Source organism: Babylonia areolata, chromosome 3, assembly GCF_041734735.1.
Source record: "Babylonia areolata isolate BAREFJ2019XMU chromosome 3, ASM4173473v1, whole genome shotgun sequence".
Lineage (NCBI taxonomy): Eukaryota > Metazoa > Mollusca > Gastropoda > Neogastropoda > Buccinidae > Babylonia > Babylonia areolata.
Window position 1 is genome coordinate 45,865,252 of NC_134878.1, and position 20,000 is coordinate 45,885,251.

Genomic DNA, 20,000 nt, shown 5'->3' on the forward strand with positions numbered 1-20,000 from the left:
AAAACAACCGTCCTTCCTTCGCAATCAAACACCATCCCACCAGTTCACACACACACACACATGCACACACACAAATGCACACACTCAAGAGAGACTGAGAGGGAACCCACAAATTGTCGAAAGCAATGCTGGATTTAAGGTGACGTCAATTTTTGTGAATAGGTACATTTTAAATTTTGCTTAAAGTTGTTGTGGTTAGTTATATTTTTTAATGAGAGAGAGAGAGAGAGAGAGAGAGAGAGAGAGATAGTGACAACAAGCGGAGACTGTAAAAATTCTCTCTGAAATTTTGAACAGTGTACTGAAAAGTCAGTCAGAAGCACTGTGAAAACTTAAAACTGCAACAAATACAGGACGACTATGTTTCTTCTTCTTCTTCTTTTTTTTTTTTCGTTTTTTTTCCGTCAGATTCGGTTTCAGCTTCTCGAGGACTGAGGCGTCACTGCGTTTGGACGAAGTCCATATACGCTACACCATATCTGTAAGACAAATGCCTGGACAACGGGTTACCCAATGATGCGCTTAGTATAGTCCGGCCTTCAGTGCATACATGTGTATTTGCGTACCGATCCCAGTCACAGGAGTTCTTCTACAGAATTATACAAGAGGACAACCCTTTTGTTGCCATGGGTTCTTTACCAGTGCACCCAGATCGTGCTGCACAAGGGACTTCAGTTTATCGTCTCAATCGAATGACCAGACGCTCAGTTTGATTTTCCAGTCAAACTTGAGAGAAAGGCGCAATAGCCGAATGGTTAAAGCATTGAACTTTCAATCTGAGGGTCCCGGGTTCGAATCTCGATGGCGCCTGGTGGAGATTTTTCCGATCTCCCAGGTCAACAGATGTGCAGACCTGCCAGTGCCAGAACCCCCTTCGTGTGTATGCGCACGCAGAAGATCAAATACGCACGTTAAAGATCCTGTAATCCATGTCAGCGTTCGGTGGGTTATGGAAACAGTAACATACCCAGCATGCACACCCCCGAAAACGGAGTATGGCTGCCTACATGGCGGGGTAAATAAATAAAACGGTCATACACGTAAAATGTTAAATGTTACATGTTTGCCTGAGTGTGTATGTGTACGTGCCTGAAATATGATGGAATGACACAGGAAACGAATGATGAGCGCCCAATGGCAGCCGTCAGTCGGCTCTACCCAGGTAGGCAGCCTGTTGTGTAAATGACCCCGTGTTTGTAAAGCGCTTAGAGCTTGGTCTGCGACCGAGGATAGGCGCTATATAAGTATCCATATCAATCAATCCGACCGAGAATAGGCGCTATATAAGTATCCATATCAATCAATCAATCAAAGGCGAGAGCGAGAAACGAACCTAGACCCTGAAGGACGCTATCGGCAGATAAGCGTCTTAACCATTCTGCCAACTTCCAACTCCTTTCCGGCAGAACAGCTGATGAAGCGCATGGCCTTCCTTGGAAGTTAAATGAGAGAGCTGGGATTACGTATTGGATTTAACTCACTGAACGTAATGGTGACCGCCAATCCGCCTTTCCCTTTGCCCCACTCCTTTCTCTCACACTAATACCACACCCCCCTTTCTATTTTTTTCTCTCCCCTGTTCCCCGTCTCCTTTCGTGCAACCCGTCTCCCAGGGAGCATGTGGTTTATTATTCAAGTCATGATTAATGCATTCTGTCAGTTCAACGTTGGTGAGAGCAGGAGGACTCCCCCCCCCCCCCCCCGCCCCTCCCCCCGCCCCCCACCCCCCCGACACACACACACACACACACACACACACACACACACACACACACACACACAGAGGCACGCCCACGCACACACACAAATACAGGCACGCAATCTTATGCACGAACATGCACATAACACAAACACACTCCGATACACGCACGTATATAGATACACAAACGCAGACACACACACACAACCAACACATGTACAAATACAGACACGCACACTCGTATATACATGCTCGAACACACACACACACACACACACACACACACACGCACGCACGAACACACACAAGCACACTCGTACATACATGCTCAAACACACACGCACGCACGCACGCACACACACACACACACACACACACACACACACGCGCGCGCGCGCACACACACACACACACACGCACGCACGCACGAACACACTCATGTTTCTGCATCTTTGTTGATTCCTTTTCCACCCGAATAATTTATCTGCCTCTATCCTCATTCTGTCCCCTCTCACCTTTTTTTTTTAAATAATTTTTTTTTATCCATCCTTCCATTCACCGGTTACTTCCCCATTCCCTCTGACATCAGCACTGGTCCCAAAGTCCCTGACGCCATCCACACAACACACACACACACACACACCACAAACACACACCACAAACACACACACACACACACACACACACACACACACCACAAACACACACACACACACACCACAAACACACACACACCACAAACACACACAAAAAAACGCCGTTCAACGTAGTGTTGTGCCTGTTATCAGCAGCTGCAAATCACGCCGGCAAGAGCGGACAGAGAAAACATTCATCTGTGTTATCTTTATGCTATGATAGGCCGCCGCTGTCATCTTTACAGCTCCGCGGCCCCGCACACAGCCAACTGCTTATCTCCCAGTCACTGCCCCGGGAAAAAAAAAGAAAAAAAAAAAAGGAAAAAAGAGGGGACCCCCCCCCCCGCCCCCCCCCAAAAAAAAGCAAAAAAACAAAAAACAAACAAACCCGGCACCATTTATTTGCTCACAATTGCAGCAAGGCCCCTCTGACAAGCAGAAGGAGGTGGTTTAGCTCCTTCAACTGTCAAACCTGACGCAAGCTGTCAGGATGGTTGTGGGGTGAAAGGTCTTACATTAGGGATGGGGGGGAGGGAGGCCAGGCCGGGGTGGTGGCGGGGGGGAAGGGTGGTGGTGGCCGGGCCAAGATGGTGCTGTCACAACGTAACGAATGGGTCATAAAAACAACAACAAACATTTTTTTCAAACCAGGCAATGGACAAGTCTCACCTATAATAAGAGACCTGCGTGGAGTGGATTAGATGGAGACAAGACACAAACTCTCCTCCCACACCCACGATGCTGTTTCTCCTCTGTCGCTCACACCATGATTTTCCCCAACACGAACAAAGCGAGCTGTTCCACAACACGGTAGCTGAAGCAGCACCAGCTGCCCAGCAGAGCAAACCCTGTCAGTACGGTGTAATACCGTGTCGCCTATCACCGGTTTGCCCATCGCCTGTTCCCGATTCGCTCGTCATCGTATTGGCGATACCGTTTCCCCTATCACATTTCCCCCGTTCCCATCTCGCCCATTCCCGAGTCGCCTATCATCGTTTTGGCGATACCGTTTCCCTAATCACATTTCCCTGTTCCTATTTCGCCTATTATCATACTGGCGATACCGTTTCCCAAATTCCCATGTCGCCCATTCCTGAGTCACCTGTTATCGTACTGGCGACACCGTTTCCCCTATTCACATTTCCCCATTCCCATTTCGCCTGTTCCCGATTCACATAAAATCGCATTGCTGATTTCAATTCGCATATTCCCAGTCCGCCTATATACTTGTGTATGTGGTGGGGAGTGGATACAAACAAGGGGAAGGGAGGTTAGCAGGCGAAACAGAAATGGCAGGTAGGCTAAACGGAGGGCGCGGGGGAGGGGGGGAGGAGGGGAGGAGGGGGGGAGAGCGGGGTAGAGGGTGGTGGTGGGGGGGGGGGGGTGAGTGAGGCAAACTCTCAACAGAGAGGCCACTGAGGGTGGCAGCACGATCAAGGGGGAGGCGAAACGGGAATAGGCGAATGGGACTGACCTGCACCGTCACCACTACACTTCCCAACGGGCCTGGAAGCGAAGGTGAAACTGGAGGTGAGGTCACCCACGTGAGCAAGACACCACCCACAAAGGGCTCTAGCATCATTCGCCGGGATGAGACTGACGATAAACCGATGGTCCATGTGCACTCAGCGCACTTACAAGAACCCAAGGCAACAAAAGGGTTTTCAAAATTGAAAAAAAAAAAGTAACAAAAATCAAATGCACACATACAAACAGAAAAAAACAACAGGAAAATGATATGGGTGGCGCTGCACTGTGAAGACACGCTCTCCCCAGAGGATAGCAGCCCCTATTTCTCAAGTATACTATGAAAAAAAAAGTTTCACAACACAACACATTACCACATTTTGAGGCATAGCTTATTGTATCTTTACAATAATCGGCAATGATGCATTAGTGGTGATGCTGAGGTGATCCATTACTGCTTGAGTTTCTTTCTGTAATGGGGTACTGTACTCTGCACTTCCCTTCATAACGGTATTCTTACGATGTTGATCAACCACTCCTATATGTTCGCCAAAGAAGCTACAGCAAGACTCAGGCCAGAATACGTCGTGTTGCTTTTTTTTTTTTTTTTTTCGGTCTCGAAGCTCGTCCGACATGTTTATGACTCCCATGGTAGATATGAGTTTAATGATCTATTAATTGGCTTGCTCCTTTAAGGTCAAGCTGGTCAGGGCTGCGGAGCTTTTATGTTGTGAAGGTTTCTTTTATTCGAAGGGGTTAAGTCCTGAGTGTCTGCTAGGAGTGTGAGATTTGTTCTGTGATCCCCCGCACCTCCACCCCTCCAAACCCACCGAGCTGATTAGGATCCGATCCCAACCCTACATTCCACTGATGAACGCAAATGGACACCATCGCATCCACTGTTTCGCTCAGCCAACATATTCACAGAGCTCCTTGCTTAACTGATATTGTTAATTTGAGAGGCTTTAGACGTGGATGCTGTAGACATGCGTACTGGTTTTGTTCAAATATGTTTTTGAATTATTCTATATTTAAGTTTCATGTTATCAAAAACCTCTGTCTATCTGTCTGTATGTCTGTTTTACTCTCTCTCTACGTCCCCCTCTCTTACAAACAAAATCACACCCTCTCTCTCTCTTTCAAACAGACAGACAGACAGACACACACACACCCTGTTCACTTCCAGTCAACAACAACAACTGTGCAGAAAAAAACCCCAAGAGATCCACAGGCAAGAGTAAAGCGGACAGACAGACATAACAAGGCAGGCAAAGAGCATTCACCTCTCCTATCATCTCCATGCTGTGATAACCCCTCTGCTGTCATCCCCTACAACGCCAACGTTGACCCACTAACAGACGCACATAATGCCTTATCTTTCTCGCTGCCGAACCCCCCCCCCCCACACACACACACACAAAACAACAACAAACAAACCCACTACCCATTTCCTTTCTTCACAGCTGCGGAAGCGAGTCCATCAGACAGGTTGGTCGGATGTTCAACACCTCCTCCTCACCCTTCCCCCACCCCAACACCCCACACCCTCCCTCTTCCACCCCGCCCACACTATCAGAGCCTTTGGGAAAGCTGTCAAGCTGTCTGAAAGCAGGAAGCTGTACCGAAATGAATGTGGATAAAAGAACACAACAACAACAACAAAAACTAGTTCACAGTGTTGTTTTAAGTCGGGTGTACTGCTGACGTGGTTGCTTTTGAGATTGTCCACGTCTTGATAGCTAACATTGATGTGACTGGTAAAACATGGAGATAGAAAGCTTAGGGGTTATGTCTGGAACTTATTTTTTCTCTCTCTCTCCCCCGCCTCTCTCTCTTCAACCCCCCCCCCCGCCTGCCCCAACCCCCCCATAATATGCTTACTACTTCCAAAGAGGGGCTTTAAATGTGCCTGTGGGTCATCCCAGTTCTTCAACATTCTCATTCTGTTGCTAGCCAACTTACTCATGTCCCCGTCACCATATCCCAGAAACAAAAGCTTTCTGGTGAGCAATACAAACATTGTTAATTTTTTTTGGTGAATAATGTTGTACAGCTGTGAGAGATACGAACATTTTTTGTAACAATGTTGTTTAGCTGTGTGCAGTTTGAAAATGTTTAAAAAAATAAAAAGTTAGAAAGCTGTCATAAAAACGAATTTTTTGGTCATAAAGTTGTATAACTGAGAACAAATCGATTTTTTGTAATTTTGTTTTGAAACGTTGTGGGCAATACGAATTTTCATATTTAAAAATAATGTTGTATAGGTCTAAGCAATATGAAATTTGTTTTTTAAATGATGCTGTACAGCTGTAATAAATATTAAAATGTTTTTTTCTTCTAAACCAATGTTAGCAATACGAACTGTTTTTCTTTTAAACAATGGTGTGCAGCTGTAAGCAATCAATGGGTGGTGAGGGCAGAGACAGAGAGAGGTGGGTGGGGAGGACACATACACACACACTTAGGTGAGGAGGGCAGAGAGAGATAGAGACAGACAGACTAGACAGAGAGACAGAGAGAGACAGAGAGATGGGTGGGGAGGGCAGAGAGAGACAGATTCAGTCTTTCAAGATTGGTTTTCCTTGTTCAGTGAAGTGACAACCACCTCTGTATGTTCATTCACTCAAAAAGGAGGGGGGGATAACACTTTTTTTCCCAGAACCCCCCCCCCAAAAAAAAAACAACAACAAAAAACAACAACCAAAAAACAACCACCAAGAAACCCTAACACTTTTCAAAGACTGCGCTGAAATCCACGGCGAGGCTCAGCTAAACCACGTGACCTGTCTGACATCCAATCTCATCTTACTCGACGCTTAGACACACACACACACACACATACACACACACGTGCGCGCATTTTATGGAACTTTTTATCGTAAAGGTATTGCCATTAATCACCATCAGACAGCCACCAAAAAGACAGGGCAACAAAGTAACGTCTTAGGCCTTTATCTCCCCCCCCACCCACCCCCGCCCACAATTCCCCCTATCTCCGTCCCCCTTCTGCCCCCCCCACCCCCCTTTCTACTTAAGCGAACTTTGACCTGCTGTTAAACCCGGTTCATTGGCTATAAGAAGGTTCATTGTTGAAGACACATCGTTGCTATTAGTCATCATTGCGGGTTATCATCGTCAGAAGTATTGTCGTCAGAAGCTTAGTCAAAGTGATCGTTGGTGAGATTGAGATGACCGGCCTTTTTTCTTCTTCTTTTCTCTCTGTTGATATATCACAAGAAATAAAGAAAAGTACCGGTAAAATCTAACACCTCTCCTGAGCACACACAGACACACGCACACACACACACACACAATGACACAGACACAAACACACACATAGAGGAAAGCCAGTTGCTTCCCTTCGCCCTCCGCCCCCCTCACTCCCAAACCCCGCCTCATGCTCCCCACACACACCAAGTTCGTTAACTTTTCTTTGTCTCTAAACGGCATGTATCTGTTAGTCTATCTCTACCCCCTCCCCAAAGTATCCTCTCTCTCTCTGCGCATGCGTGAGCGTGTAGACACACACACATATATATATATATAAATATATATATAGACATAGATATGGATATGAATATATATCCACATCTATAATTATCTCTCTGTGTGTGTGTGTGTGTGTGTGTGTGTGTGTGTGTGTGTATGTGTGTGTGTGTGTGTATGTATGTGAGTGTGTGTATGTATGTGTGTGTGTGTGTGTGTGTGTGTGTGTGTGTGTGTGTGTGTGATCGCGCGCGCGCGCGCGTACATGAATGCGTGCGCGTGGTTCCATGAAAGCATTTCACAGCCCGCGTCCAGAACATTCATTGCACCTTCAGTCCCTTAAAACCACACAGCGTTACCCGTTTGTCGCGCGGTGATCTTTGGCAAGGATCGCATTTCGGGAATCATTGCTGTTTTTAAAACGTTCCTTGAAATTCCCAAACAAAAGCACACAACATTCCCCCCCCCCCCATCTCCTCCTCTCTCCCTACCACTCCCCATCCCTCTATCTTTTTTACCTCCACCCAGAACAAACAAACCGGGTGAATGGTTTAACCCTTTGCCTGCTGAAACGTTGGCAAAGTGAGGTCAGTGTGGTATTCCTTTTCGAACCACTCTATGTTCACTTTTCAATGAAATAACTCAATCTGCCGACCAAAGGCACTGCAATACCAAGAGGAAGGAGCTGAAACTAGAGCAAGGTGACCGACATTCTGACCTGTAATTTCAACCCTACCCCAGCGACGTGACAGCCCCTTTTTCAGACGGGCGCAGTTACTTGTCTGTCGCAGTCGAGAGGTTAATGGCCAGTTCTCATCACTCTTAATTGCTGTGCACCTTGATGTAGCTGCGAGGTGGTTGGGTTTTTTTTGGTTTGAGTTCATTGTGTGTGGTATTGATTGTCCTTGTTGAAACACTGTCAAAATACAGGCCCTGCACAGAGAGAGAGAGAGAGAAGTCTGAATTCTGAAGTCTGAATGGTTTATCGTTTAGGCCTTTCTGCCCGTGACAACAGGGGTAAGGGGGATGGGGGGGAGGGGAGGGGAGGGGAGGGGGACCTCCGTGTTCACATCCATTATAAAGAACAACGTCATCATAAGAAAATCAAACAAAGGGAGGGAGGGAGGGAGGGAGGGAGAGAGAGAGAGAGAGAGAGAGAGAGAGAGAGAGAGAGGGGGGGGAAGGGAGAGTGGAGAGAAATAAAGACAGTGACAGAGAGAGAGAAGAAGAAAAAGACAGATGGACAGATGGGAGTGTAATCAGGCGTCATCAGCTTAAGATAATCTTGTTTCTGTGGGTGAAAGCTTTGGTAAAGTACAGAGAAAGTGAAATGCATGTCTTCACACACACTTTTCAGAGAGAGAGAGAGAGAGAGAGAGAGCGAGAGCGAGAGAGCGAGAGAGCAAGTGTATTGTTTTCCTTGCAAATTCAATTGCATTTTCAGTTATGAGTTACCGAAAAGGGAGAAAAAAAATAAACCAAACAAAAAATCAAAACAAAACAAAACAACAAAAACAACAACAACACCCCCCCCAAAAAAAAACAACAAAACCCCCAAAAACAAAAAGAAACAAACACACACACAAAAACAACAACAACAAAAACCACTGTCAAAGCATCGTTTAAAGGTCTCTGTAAATTTGAAATGGAATCATTTGTAGTATCCAGCGTTTATTTGTAGATTCCCTTCCTATTCCTTACATCCATGTCCCTTCTTCCTTACACTCCACCCCCCACCCCCACCTCTCTCTTTCTCTCTCATTTCCTTCGCTATATGCCAACCATTGATGAATAAAGGACAATTTGACCAAAATCTGAAGTCTGGACTGTTGCGTCTTCAAGTGGGAGAACCCCACGTATAACTTGCAGGTCACGTCAATTCTTTACTTCACTCATTTGTAAATCATTTTTTATACACCATTCCCTACTTCCATCACCCTTCAGTTATTCATTCTCTTTGTGTGTGTGTGTGTGTGTGTGTGTGTGTGTGTGCGTGCATCGTCCTCTACTTCCACCACACTGTCTGAAAACAACAACGGCACTGCCTGTTCCAGTCCTCCCATTAGTCATCAGCCAGGCACCCCACCCCATGACGCAACCTGTACTCCACACACACACACACACACCAAGGATGATGCTACGGGCCCTCAGAGGAGGATACTAAACAAGCACGCACATATACACACACATACGTACGCACACACACACTCACACACACACACACATTGACACGCGCGCGCACACACCCACACACACTGACACGCACACATAAACACACACACATACACTGACACGCACACACACAAACACACACACACGCATGCACGCGCGCGTGGACACACACACACACACACAAACACACGTAAACTCGCTCTCGTTCTCTCTGTGTGTGTCTCTGTCCGCCTGTCTGTCTGTCTGTCGTACTCAATGAAAGACGAAAAAGAAAAGAAAAACAACAACAAAAACCAACAACAAAAAACAAACACACACACTCAATTATCAGCAGCTGCAAATCACACACACACACACACACACACACACACACACACACATACAGACAGAGAGAGAGAGAGAGAGAGAGAGAGAGAGAGAAACACTCGTGTGCACACTGCTATCTTCACGCCGCTACAGGCCGCTGCCGTCATCTTTTATAACTCCTGGCCCACTGCCGACTGGCAACTGCTTATCTCCGCCATCACTGCCACAACACGGCCACCATTTATTTGCTGACAACTGGAGCGAGTCTGTCTGACAGATGGGAGTAGAGGAGGAGGAGGAGGGGGTGGGAGGGAGGAAGTGAGAGGTAGGGTGCGGGGGGTGGGGGTGGGGGCTGGAGGGTGGGGGGTTCGACTCCTCCAACTGTCGCACCCCAAGTCTTCCAGCCATCCATCATCGGACAGAGGGCTAGAGTGGCTGGGGGTAGGAAGTTAAGGCAAGGTGGTGGTTGTGGTGTGAGGACACAGAAACCAATGGCAAGGCCCCCCTCCCCCCAACCCCCTGCCCCTCCCCCAACCCCCCGCCACCCCCACCCTCACACTCACACAGAGACATGCTGCCACACTCGTCAACCGCAGGTGTCTGTGTAGATCACGAATTTGTCACAGTTCTTCTTCTTCTTCGTTCGTGGGCTGCAACTCCCACGTTCACTCGAACGTACATGAGTGGGCTTTTACGTATATGACCGTTTCAACCCCGCCATGTAGGCAGCCATACTCCGTTTTCGGGGGTGTGCATGCTGGGTATGTTCTCGTCTCCATTACCCACCGAAACACCGACATGGATTACAGGATGTTTAGCGTGCGTATTTGATCTTCTGCTTGCCGTATACACACGAAGGGGGTTCAGGCTCAAGCAGGTCTGCACGTACGTTGACCTGGGATAATATCGGAAAAATCTCCACCCTTTAGCCACCAGGCGCCGTTACCGAGATTCGAACCCGGGACCCTCAGATTGAAAGTCCAACGCTTTAACCACTCGGCTATTGCGCCCCGCGTCAGTGTGACAGTTCAGTTCAGTTACTCAAGGAGGCGTCACTGCGTTCGGACAAATACACACACACACACACACACACATATATATATATATATATATATATATATATATATATATATATATATATATATATATATATACGCTACAACCACATCTGCCGAGCAGACAGATGCCTGATCAGCACCGTAACCCAACGCGCTTTGTTAGGCCTTGAGGGAAAATAAAACAGAATGAAGTAAAAATAAGATACACCAATAAGTAAATTGATAAGTAAATAAATTAATGAACTAACAAAAAAACAACAACAACACAAAAAAAAAGACCAAGTAAATCACTGAAATGAAATAAAATAAAATAAAATAAAAGAGAAATAATGATAGGAATAATAATAATATGAATGCCGATAATGATACATTAAATGAATAAATCCTTAAATAAACATAAATGAATAAGTACACACACAGACTACACACACACACACACACACACACACACACACAAACACACTACACACACCACTGACTCAACCTGCACAATCCAACCACTTACCACCCCGTGCTTCAAGTTAAAACGCACACAACCCCCCACCCACCCAAACAGATAAAGCAAACAGTCATCTCGTTCCTGTGACTGCCTGTACACCGCTCTCGGCCATCACCGCCACAACTCTGAGCTGACTGCAAAGACAAGTGGCGGCTTGTCTGCCACTCATCACCGGCAAAAAGATGGGCATCGGTTATTTTTCTCACGTGTGCTAATTGGACGAAGCTGGTCTGACAGGCGAGAGAAAGAAGGGGGAGGGAGGTTGGCAAATACAAATACAAAATAAAACGGAAAACACGTGCCGAATTCATGTGTTTACTCATTCGGATGAGACGATAAACCGAGGTCCCGTGTGCAGCATGCACTTAGTGCACGTTAAAAGAACCCACGGCAACAAAAGGGCTGTTCCTGGCAAAATTCTGTAGAAAAATCCACTGCGATAGGGAAAAAAACATAAAACTGCACGCAGGAAAAAAAAAAGAAGAAAGAAAGGGGGTGGCGCTGTAGTGTAGCGAAGCGCTCTCCCTGGGGAAAGCAACCTGAATTTCACACAGAATTATGTTGTGATAAAAAGAAATACAAATGCAATTACAGTCAGGAAGGGAGGGCAGAGGGGTGGGTGGGTATTAGCTTCTCTGACTGTCATCAGGGGGGGGGCGGGGTGGGGGGGGGGGGGCAGGGGGAGGTCGCAGAGTGGTTAAGACGCTCATCTACCCCATACAGTGTACGTGAGGGTCGGGGCTCGATTCCCGCTCTCGCCCTTCCTCCCAAGTTTGACGAAAAAAAAAAAGAAAAGAAAAAAAGAATCAAAGTGTATTGTATATGTATTTGTATTTCTCTTTTTATCACAACAGATTTCTCTGTGTGAAATTCGGGCTGCTCTCCCCAGGGAAAACGCGTCCGTACACTACAGCGCCACCCATTTTTTGTTGTATATTTTCCTGCTTGCAGTTTTATTTGTTTTTCCTATCGAAGTGGATTTTTCTACAGAATTTTACCAGGAACAACCCTTTTGTTGCCGTGGGTTCTTTTAATTACGTGCGCTAAGTGCGTGCTGCACACGGGACCTCGGTTTATCGTCTCATCCGAATGTCTAGCGTCCAGACCACCTTTCAAGGTCTAGTGGAGGGGGGAGAAAATATCGGCGGCTGAGCCGTGATTCAAACCAGCCCGCTCAGATTCTCTCGCTTCCTAGGTGGACGCGTTACCTCTAGGCCATCACTACACGTGCGTTTTGTCATACAAAGGAACCGAGGTCCCGCGTGCAGCATGCACTTGGCGCACTGAAAAAGACCTCGCGGCACCAAAAGGGGTGCCTTCAGAGAGAGATAAAGAAAGAGAGGAGGAGAATAAGCAGAAGGAGAAGATGATATAGGGAAAAGCAGCACAGAGGACAGACGGAGATAGAACATGCCCTGCCCAATTCAAAACGTGACATGTCTGTAACTAATCCTTTTTTAAATTCCAAATTTCACATCCTAACAATTAGCAGCAAACCAATGTGTGACAGCAACTCTTAAGACACCACAAGAAAGTCTCAGACTGGATCCTGTTACTGATTTGTTGCCCATTCTTTGGATTCTCGTATAGAAACTAACTCGCACTTTCCAAAACACACACACACACACACAAACAGAGAGAGAGAGAGAGAGAGAGAGAGAGAGAGAGAGAGAGAGACAGACAGACAGACAGACAGACAGACGGACAGAACCTGCCCTGTACCGCCACTAACCTGCTATCTGCAAGTCACTCACACGAACGCCTGCAAAAAGGCTACATTCGTCTCATTATCTTCACACTGTTTTAAAACCCAGCTCTCAGCTTCACAGCTCTGAGCCTGCTGCGGACAGCTAGTCGCTTATCTGCCACTCATTTGCCAGAAGAAAAAACACCCCCCCCACACACATTAAAAACAACAACAACAAAAATCCGACACCGCTCGTGATAATTAGACCATTTCTGTCTGACAGATGGGAGGAGAAGAGGGGGGGGGGGGGAGGATTTAGCTTCTCTCTGTCTGTCAAGAGTTGAGAGAGGTGTGAAGCTGTCAGACTGGTCATGGGTCAAGCCAAGGACCCCTGGAGGCACAGAGTCAACAAATGATGCAATCGAATGCCGATAAATAAATAGCTGTTGTTGTTGTTGTTTTTCTTGAGCAAACTGTCGTTAAGTCAGACAACATAGGAGATGCAGACAGGCTGAGAAGTGTGTCTTTAATGACTCTCTCTGTCTCTGTGTCTTTCTCTCTCTCTCTCTCTCTCTCTGTGTGTGTGTGTGTGTGTGTGTGTGTGTGTGTGTGTGTGTGTGTCTGCCTGTCTTCCTCTTATCTCTGTCTCTGTCTCTGTCACACACACACACACACTCTCTCTCTCCCCCTCTCTCTCTTCACATCTCTGTCTCTCCCTGTGTCTTTCTCTTATCTATCTCTGTCTTTCTTTCCACATACACACCAACAGAGGAACGAGCACACAAACAGATGAAGAGAAAATATCATGGTCTGTCCGATACAAATATGACTTATGGATATGTAGTCCTCTTTCCCTGTCCCAGTTAACATACTACTGTGCGGAAAGTTCTTAGATCTCACTATGCAGATAAAAACAATAGCAACAACACAAACAAGTCGCATGTGCACGCATACACTAGCACGCACACAGCTACACATAGTTTCACACACACACACACACACACACACACACACACACACACGTACGCGCGCGCGCACACACACACACAGCCCGCACAGACGCACAAACACACAGCACAAACACTGACTCAACCTGCACAATCCATCCACTTACACACCAGCTGCAAGTCAGTCACCTCACACAATCAAACCCCAACCGTTGACAGAAAACAGTCATCTCACTGTACCGACTGCTGTTGCACACATACATACACCTCTGCCGTCACCTTCACAGCTCTACACTATGCCTACTGCGGACAGGTGGCTCTTTTGTCTGCCTCTAACTCATTTCCCCGCAAAGTGATGGCTCAGTGTTATTCCTAATGCCCACGCCAATGAGTACTTGGCCCAATGTGTCTTGACAGACGGGAAGGAGTGGAGGCAGAATGGAGCACTCTCAGATCGCAAGGAGAGGACAGAAAGGTTTCGGAAATTCCCGATTCGCCTGATCCCGATTCGGCATTGTCTATCACTAGATTGGAGATTCCCATTCGCCTGTTCCCGGCGTATTCATATTTATGCGTATTCTCTCTCTCTCTCTCTCTCTCTCTCTCTCTCTCTCTCTCTCTCTGTGTGTGTGTGTGTGTGTGTGTGTGTGTGTGTGTGTGTGTGTCTCTCTCTCTCTCTCTTTATTATTGTGTTCACAAATAAGCGTGAATGCTGCATATCCAGAATCCAATTTTCTATTCTTCAATCCAACTTATTTGTGGGGAGCGGAGCTTGAAATGAACATGCATGTTTATTTAATAAAATGTCATTGCGCGTCATTGCATTACGTCTCTCTCTCTCTCTCTCAGTTTATTCTATAAAAAAATTACAACAATCCATCTATGTTCAGATTAGCGTTATTGCTATCAAACGTGAATTACTCAATGAAAGTCGCAATCTACATAAATAAGGCATTCCAGTTAACATCGTGCTACATGGATGGATAGTGAAATTCAAAACCCTTGGCATGCAATATACGCTTTTTTCTTTCATCTGATTTTCATCCCTAACCCACTGTTCCCTTTGACATGGGCAAATGGCCCAGTTCAGTAAACTCTCTCTCTCTCTCTCTCTCTCTCTCTCTTTATATATACATTGTGGTTCGTCCGTCGGGATCGACGAGGACCATCTAGTCATCCTGGGGGTGGGTGGGTTGGGCTTTGTGGGTGCGCAGATGACTGGTCAGGCCAATCCGCATCCGGAAGGCATGTGGTCAGATTCTATTTTTTTTTTGAGAGAGAGAGAGAGAGAGAGAGAGAGGGGTGGGGGGTGGGGGGGTGGGGGGGGGGGGGGGGACACGGACATTATTTTACTGCCATTGACAATACTATTCTTTGGCAAGGGGGACAATATATGAACAAAAGGATAACGACGGTTTACAGAGAAACTGACACACTGCTAAGAGTAAAAAGAAAATCAACGACAAGCAACAACAACAAAATCATAAAATAAAATATATTATTACGATTAAAAAGGAAAATAAAAAAGCTCCACCATCCAACTTTCTACAAAGTCATTCAGAATCATAAACTGTGGAACTGGCATCAGGGTAACAGTGTTTTTTTCGATAACTGTAAGGCTTCCGAAGATAATTTCTTTTTCCGACAATCCCAAGCAAGGGCGATAAATTTCGCTAGTGATCTTGTTTAAACTTCAACATCTATCAAAAGCGTACTGGTAAGGTTCATGTTCTCTAAGTTTTCACCGTTGAAAATTAAGAATTTTTTTTCGCATTTCTTCATAATATTTACACGCACACACACACACACACAGTTTTTTTTTTTTTTTAGGGAAGTGGAATAAGCATACATGTGTTCTTTTCCATCCAGCCCTCAGGGAAAAGAGAAGATGAAAATGAATCGAACGATTCACAAAGTAGTAAAGACGCAAGGATATAACATTCACATACACATTTAAACATGTACATGTACATAATCCTGATACAAAGTTCATATTATGAAGATGCAAATGATCACACAAAAAACAAAACAAAACAAACACACACACAAAAAAAAACCCCCCAAAACCACGAAGTATGTAGAACAGTGCTTGTGGACATGGATTACAGGATCTTTAACGTGCGTATTTGATTTTCTGCGTGCGCATACACACAAAGGGAGTTCAAGCACTAAGCAGGTCTGCACATGTGTTGACGTGGGAGATTGGAGACCAAGCTCTAAGGGCTTTGCAAACACGGAGTCATTTGCATAGCAAGCTGCCTACCTGGGTAGAGCCGACTGACGGCTGCCACTGGGCACTCATCATCCGTTTCCTGTGTCATTCAATCAGATTTCAGGCGCACACACATACACACTCAGACAAACATGTGACATTTTACGTGTATGACCGTTTTTGTTTATTTACCCCGCCATGTAGGCAGCTATACTCCGTTTTCGGGGGTGTGCAATCTGGGTATATTCTTGTTTCCATAACCCACCCGTGTTTATAAATCGCTTAGAGCTTGGTCTCTCTGACCGAGGATAGGCGCTATATAAGTTTCCACATCAATCGATCAATATAAGGCAGTTTGCACACAAAACTGTCATAATGTTTGATGCAAGTCAAGACACAGCAGCGGTTAAGGTGTGAGACAGACAGGGAAAGTTAGTGGTACGTGTTTAATGACTGACTTCCTTTCTCTCCCTCCGACCCCCCCCCCCCACCTCCGCCTCTCTCTCTCTCTCCACACATACACACACACACCTCTCTTTTTAAACAACGACAGTCTGTCATATCTGACAGAAAGAACCCAACAACCTCGAACTAGCAGAATTCATACCAAGCGTATGATAGCTGGTGTCTGACTATCACCATCAGATCAGCATCTTAGGCAACTGCTATCCCAACTAGAATTCGATTACGATTGACACTGTTGTGCCCAAGTTACAATCCCACAGTCGTCGCCAAGAGGGATTCAGGACGGCGTTGGAATAATCCCCAAAGGCTAACTGGCCCCCAAAGGCTGCAGCACATAAGTACATGCCATGCTGGTTATAACTTCATCCAGTTTGGTTCATCCGAACCCTCTATTTTTGTGTTTCCAAAACACAATTCATCGTTTTCACGTCAAATATATATATATATTCTGGTCCCGATTCACACACAGACACAGGCACAGACACAGACACACTGACGCAGACACTTACACACACACACACACACACGCAGACACAGACACTGACACAGAGACACACACACTCACAGACACAACGCACACACAGACACTGACACTCACAGACACACGCATGCACAGACACTGACACAGACACTCACAGACACACGCATGCACAGGCACTGGCACTCACAGACACAACAGCACGCACAGACACTGACAGAAACACTCACAGACACAACGCATGCACAGACGACCATCTGACCTTTTGGGTTTCCTGGGCGAGATGTCCACGGGGGGTCCTGGGGCGGGCATGTCCATGGGGAACATGTCCACAAACATCTCCAGTTTGCCCTGCTCACACACACACACACGCACACACGCACGCACGCGCGCACACACACACACACACGCGCGCGCGCACGCACACACACACTCTCTCTCTCACACACACACGTGCACGCATGCATGCACACGAACACAAGCAATTACGTAAGTGAATACATTAAAAACAAAACCAAAAAAAAACCTCCAAAAAACAATAAACCTGAACGATCCACACACACGCGCGCTCGCAACCACACGAACACACACAATCAATTAAGTGCCAAGTAGACGTAAAACTTCATAATCAACACATAACATACATAAAACGCACACATACACCATCAAACCCATCACATTTCTCTACGAAAATCACGTCTGGTATTCCAAATCTTCATCAAACAATAAGGAAGCCTGTTGCTCAAGACTGTGGAAGGATCGTTGGAGATCTTTGTGTAGAAAATGGAACACTATCGAAGTTTTTCATCGTTCCCCCCCCCACCCTCTCCATAGTTAATTGTACTAGGGGTGGAAGGCACTATGCTGTGAAAAAGGTATTAGCAAAAAATGAATGAATAACTGAATAAATAAACAACTAGACACACACACACACACACTGTGTGTATTCATTTGTTTTATTCTCTCTCTCTCTCTCTCTCTGTGCGCGCGCGCGCGTGCGTGCGTGCGTGTATGTATGTGTGTGTGTGTGTGTGTGTGTGTGTGTGTGTGTGTGAGTGAGATATCAAAATAACAATACCAAAGTAAAAAAATAAAATAAAATTAAAAAAAGGATAGAAAGGAAAAAAAAAAAAGCGTCTTTCTTTTCCATAAACTGCAACCCCTATGTTGTTTGCTTATTTCACTCCAACAAACTGCAATATCCATACAAACATGTTGACGTACTACTGCTGATACCAGGCTTGCTCATCAGTTGGTTCTCACCTGCAAAACTTGTCGCTGGCAAAGTCCCTTAGAAAAAAAAAAGAAAAGAACGAAAGGAAAAAAAAAAAAAAAAATCTACGGCGCCGCGGCACCTTATTGCCAACTACTTTCGTTTTTTTATTTTATTTTATTTTTTTATCGGCCATCGTTTTTATCCTCCGTCGCTTTCAAGTCGTTAAAAGTGGAAGACGCTGGCAGTTCAAGTGGCTGCTCCAAGACAGATGGGCCGTTAACGCTGATTGATAAAGGTTTGCCTGCACAACACCCGCTCCTCAATCATGGAAAAACGAGCGGCAAGGCCTCTACGATAGTGTCTCATCAGTAGCTGTTAAAACCTCAACTTGGATGAAACATTCCGCAGTTTACGGTCATGAATGAAGTAGTAAAAGACACACGACACACAAGACATATGCACACACACAGACACAGATACACCACACGCACACACACACACACACAGAGACACGCACACACACACTCTCTCCCTCACACACACACACACACACACACACACCCCACACACCCAGGGCGAGATACAATATGACAGGAAGAATACAAAGTGCTCGGAGGAGGATAAGCTTTATCATACAGCAGGGAATTGTGATGAAGTGTATGTCGGTAAGAGTGGAGCGAGCGTGCGTGCGTCCGTAGACGCGCGCGCGCGTGTATGCATGTGTGTGGACTAATTGCTTGAGCACACGCAGCATGCACTATTTCGTGAGAATTATCGATACGCTTGCAACAGATAAGCTTACTGGACATTACGAGAAGGTTTACGTTTTCTTACATTTCCCTCTTTTTTGGAAAGGTTGGGGGTTGGGGGAGGGGGGTATGTGGGGTGTGGGGGGTGGGGGGGAGGGGGTCATGTTATTGTATTGTGGTTTTTTGTTGTTGTTGTTGTTTTGTTTTTTTGTTTTTTTCAGCGCAGAATGTTTAATGTTTTCATCCTTTGTGTTCAGTCATAGCCCGTTTTCAGAGGTCATGCATGCTGGACATATTAAATGTGTCTTTATAAATTCAATTCAGTTCAATCCAAAATACTTTATTATCTGCTTCAACCAAAAACAGAAAATGTTCTTTAGGCTCACTTAAAATAAAATGCCCGTCAGCAAAAATCAAAGAGAAAAAATCAAACAACTGACACACCCTTCACTTATCACCATGCACACATCAATTATTATGTAAAAAGAAAAACGTGGGTAAGATACTATTACAATATGATTCAGAGTGTAACAACTGTGTGTGTGTTGCGTGTGTGTCCGTGCGTGTGCATGCATCGTTTTGTGCGTGCGCACGCGCACACGCGCGCACGCGTGTGTGTGTGCCTGCGTGTTAAGCGTATGTGTACGTTTCAATCATTATAAAAAGGAAAATATCCAGTAAGATAATAATAACATTTAAAAAGACAAATGCTCATCAACAGATAAAACCGAAAAACGAATGAGCAACTGGCACACCCTTCCTTGATCACAGCGTACATATGAACTATCATGTTAAAAGAAAACATTTAGGTAAGAAAACAAAAATTACATTTTAAGATAAAGTGAAATATTTCAATGATATAAAAGGAGAATATTCAGTAATTATAATAATAAGAAAAACAAACAAACAAACAACCCCCCCAAA

The 20,000-nt window shown here is 45.6% G+C and overlaps 1 protein-coding gene across 1 annotated transcript in view; it reads right to left on the reverse strand.

Annotated features, from left to right (window-relative positions):
• Positions 1–20,000, reverse strand: part of LOC143280337 (otoferlin-like) — a 105,616-nt gene that overhangs the window by 47,409 nt on the left and 38,207 nt on the right. The window contains exon 4 of the mRNA XM_076584971.1: positions 17,374–17,462. Coding sequence (XP_076441086.1) covers positions 17,374–17,462 — 89 coding nt within the window. The remainder of the gene's footprint in view (positions 1–17,373; positions 17,463–20,000) is intronic.